At 54.0% G+C, this 3331-nt stretch overlaps 1 protein-coding gene across 1 annotated transcript in view; it reads right to left on the bottom strand.

Annotated features, from left to right (window-relative positions):
- LOC120036232 (exocyst complex component 6) overlaps positions 1–2792 on the bottom strand; it is a gene marked incomplete at its 5' end in the record, with an annotated part of 59596 nt that extends 56804 nt beyond the window's left edge. Inside the window, 2 exons of the mRNA XM_038982712.1 lie at positions 638–805; positions 2709–2792. Of these exons, the coding sequence (XP_038838640.1) occupies positions 638–805; positions 2709–2792 (252 nt within the window). The remainder of the gene's footprint in view (positions 1–637; positions 806–2708) is intronic.
- Positions 2793–3331: the final 539 nt, after the last annotated feature.

Genomic DNA, 3331 nt, shown 5'->3' with positions numbered 1-3331 from the left:
TGCTAAGAGACTTTATCCCCCTGCTAGAGTTAGTGCTTCTACCCTGGTCCTCTCACTGCTAAGAGACTTTATCCCCCTGCTAGAGTTAGTGCTGCTACCCTGGTCCTCTCACTGCTAAGAGACTTTATCCCCCTGCTAGAGTTAGTGCTGCTACCCTGGTCCTCTCACTGCTAAGAGACTTTATCCCCCTGCTAGAGTTAGTGCTGCTACCCTGGTCCTCTCACTGCTAAGAGACTTTATCCCCCTGCTAGAGTTAGTGCTGCTACCCTGGTCCTCTCACTGCTAAGAGACTTTATCCCCCTGCTAGAGTTAGTGCTGCTACCCTGGTCCTCTCACTGCTAAGAGACTTTATCCCCCTGCTAGAGTTAGTGCTTCTACCCTGGTCCTCTCACTGCTAAGAGACTTTATCCCCCTGCTAGAGTTAGTGCTGCTACCCTGGTCCTCTCACTGCTAAGAGACTTTATCCCCCTGCTAGAGTTAGTGCTGCTACCCTGGTCCTCTCATAAAGACACAGGGCTGGACACTCCGTGTGTGTACTCACAGTGTGTGAGTGTGTGTGTGTGTACTCACAGAGTGTGTGTGTGTACTCACAGAGTGTGTGTGTGTACTCACAGAGTGTGTGTGTGTGTGTACTCACAGAGTGTGTGCGCAGCACGGCAGTGATCTTAGACAGGGCCATGTTCCACAGTTCATCAGAAAAGGCTCTGGTCAACAGGCCCTGTGTGGAGTGCAGAACGTGATCCTCCACCAGGAAGAAGCCTACGATCTGATTCAAGTACCGCCGGTAGCCCTCCACGGTCTCGTGCTGCACCAGGAAACACACCACATTATAGACGCAGGGATGGAACTACTCATCAACAGATGAAGAAGAGAAGGGACAGAGAGAGGGGGAAACAGAGAGACCAGAGACAGAGAGACACAGAGACAGACTCAAATATGGAACAAAGGTGACAGAGGGAGAGAGAGAGGGGAAACAGAGAGAGGGGGAACAGAGCGGAGGGGAACAGAGAGAGGGGAACAGAGAGAGGGGAACAGAGAGAGGGGAACAGAGAGAGGGGAACAGAGAGAGAGAGGGGGGAAACAGAGAGAGGGGAACAGAGAGAGGGGGGAACAGAGAGAGGGGAACAGAGAGAGGGGAACAGAGCGGAGGGGAACAGAGAGAGGGGAACAGAGAGAGGGGAACAGAGAGAGGGGAACAGAGAGAGAGAGGGGGGAACAGAGAGAGAGAGGGGGGAACAGAGAGAGAGAGGGGGGAAACAGAGAGAGAGAGGGGGGAACAGAGAGAGAGAGGGGGGGAACAGAGAGAGAGAGGGGGGGAAACAGAGAGAGAGAGGGGGGGAACAGAGAGAGAGAGGGAACAGAGAGAGGGGAACAGAGAGAGAGAGAGGGGAACAGAGAGAGAGAGAGGGGAACAGAGAGAGAGAGGGGGGGAACAGAGAGAGAGAGGGGGGAAACAGAGAGAGGGGAACAGAGAGAGGGGAACAGAGAGAGGGGAACAGAGAGAGAGAGGGGGGAAACAGAGAGAGGGGAACAGAGAGAGGGGAACAGAGAGAGGGGAACAGAGAGAGGGGAACAGAGAGAGAGAGGGGGGGAACAGAGAGAGGGGAACAGAGAGAGGGGAACAGAGAGAGGGGAACAGAGCGGAGGGGAACAGAGCGGAGGGGAACAGAGAGAGGGGAACAGAGAGAGGGGAACAGAGAGAGGGGAACAGAGAGAGGGGAACAGAGAGAGGGGAACAGAGAGAGAGAGGGGGAAACAGAGAGAGAGAGGGGGGAAACAGAGAGAGAGAGGGGGGAAACAGAGAGAGAGAGGGGGGAAACAGAGAGAGAGAGGGGGGGAACAGAGAGAGAGAGGGGGGAAACAGAGAGAGGGGAACAGAGAGAGGGGAACAGAGAGAGGGGAACAGAGAGAGGGGAACAGAGAGAGAGAGGGGGGAAACAGAGAGAGGGGAACAGAGAGAGAGAGAGGGGAACAGAGAGAGAGAGAGGGGAACAGAGAGAGAGAGGGGGGAACAGAGAGAGAGAGGGGGGAAACAGAGAGAGAGAGGGGGGAAACAGAGAGAGAGAGGGGGGAAACAGAGAGAGAGAGGGGGGAAACAGAGAGAGGGGGAACAGAGAGAGGGGAACAGAGAGAGGGGAACAGAGAGAGAGAGAGGGGAACAGAGAGAGAGAGAGGGGAACAGAGAGAGAGAGAGGGGAACAGAGAGAGAGAGGGGAACAGAGAGAGAGGGGGGAACAGAGAGAGGGAACAGAGAGAGAGAGGGGAACAGAGAGAGAGAGGGGAACAGAGAGAGAGAGGGGAACAGAGAGAGAGAGGGGAACAGAGAGAGAGAGGGGAACAGAGAGAGAGAGGGGAACAGAGAGAGAGAGGGGAACAGAGAGGAGGGGAACAGAGAGAGAGAGGGGAACAGAGCGGAGGGGAACAGAGCGTAGGGGAACAGAGCGGAGGGGAACAGAGCGGAGGGGAACAGAGCGGAGGGGAACAGAGCGGAGGGGAACAGAGCGGAGGGGAACAGAGCGGAGGGGAACAGAGCGGAGGGGAACAGAGAGAGGGGAACAGAGAGAGGGGAACAGAGAGAGAGAACAGAGAGAGAGAGGGGAACAAAGAGAGGGGAACAGAGAGAGGGGAACAGAGAGAGGGGAACAGAGAGAGGGGAACAGAGGGATGTAGAAGAGAAAGATTGAAAGGACGGTTGTGTCCCTCCTCACCATGTTAGACTGGGGCTGCAGCACCAGTCTGGCCTGTTTTTTCCTCTGCTTCCTGTAGTAGTTCTCAAATGTCTCTCTGTCACCCTAGAAACACACAACAACGAGCCAGATGGTTCATCCCATGTAGAAATGTGAAGTCTCTCTGTCACCCTAGAAACACACAACAACGAGCCAGATGGTTCACCCCATGTAGAAATGTGAAGTCTCTCTGTCACCCTAGAAACACACAACAACGAGCCAGATGGTTCACCCCATGTAGAAATGTCAAGTCTCTCTGTCACCCTAGAAACACACAACAACGAGCCAGATGGTTCACCCCATGTAGAAATGTGAAGTCTCTCTGTCACCCTAGAAACACACAACAACGAGCCAGATGGTTCACCCCATGTAGAAATGTGAAGTCTCTCTGTCACCCTAGAAACACACAACAACGAGCCAGATGGTTCATCCCATGTAGAAATGTGAAGTCTCTCTGTCACCCTAGAAACACACAACAACGAGCCAGATGGTTCACCCCATGTAGAAATGTGAAGTCTCTCTGTCACCCTAGAAACACACAACGAGGCAGATGGTTCACCCCATGTAGAAATGTGAAGTCTCTCTCTGTCACCCTAGAAACACAC

This window comes from Salvelinus namaycush, unplaced genomic scaffold, assembly GCF_016432855.1.
Source record: "Salvelinus namaycush isolate Seneca unplaced genomic scaffold, SaNama_1.0 Scaffold1259, whole genome shotgun sequence".
Classification (NCBI taxonomy): Eukaryota; Metazoa; Chordata; class Actinopteri; order Salmoniformes; family Salmonidae; genus Salvelinus; species Salvelinus namaycush.
This window is presented reverse-complemented; position numbering and strand designations above follow the sequence as displayed.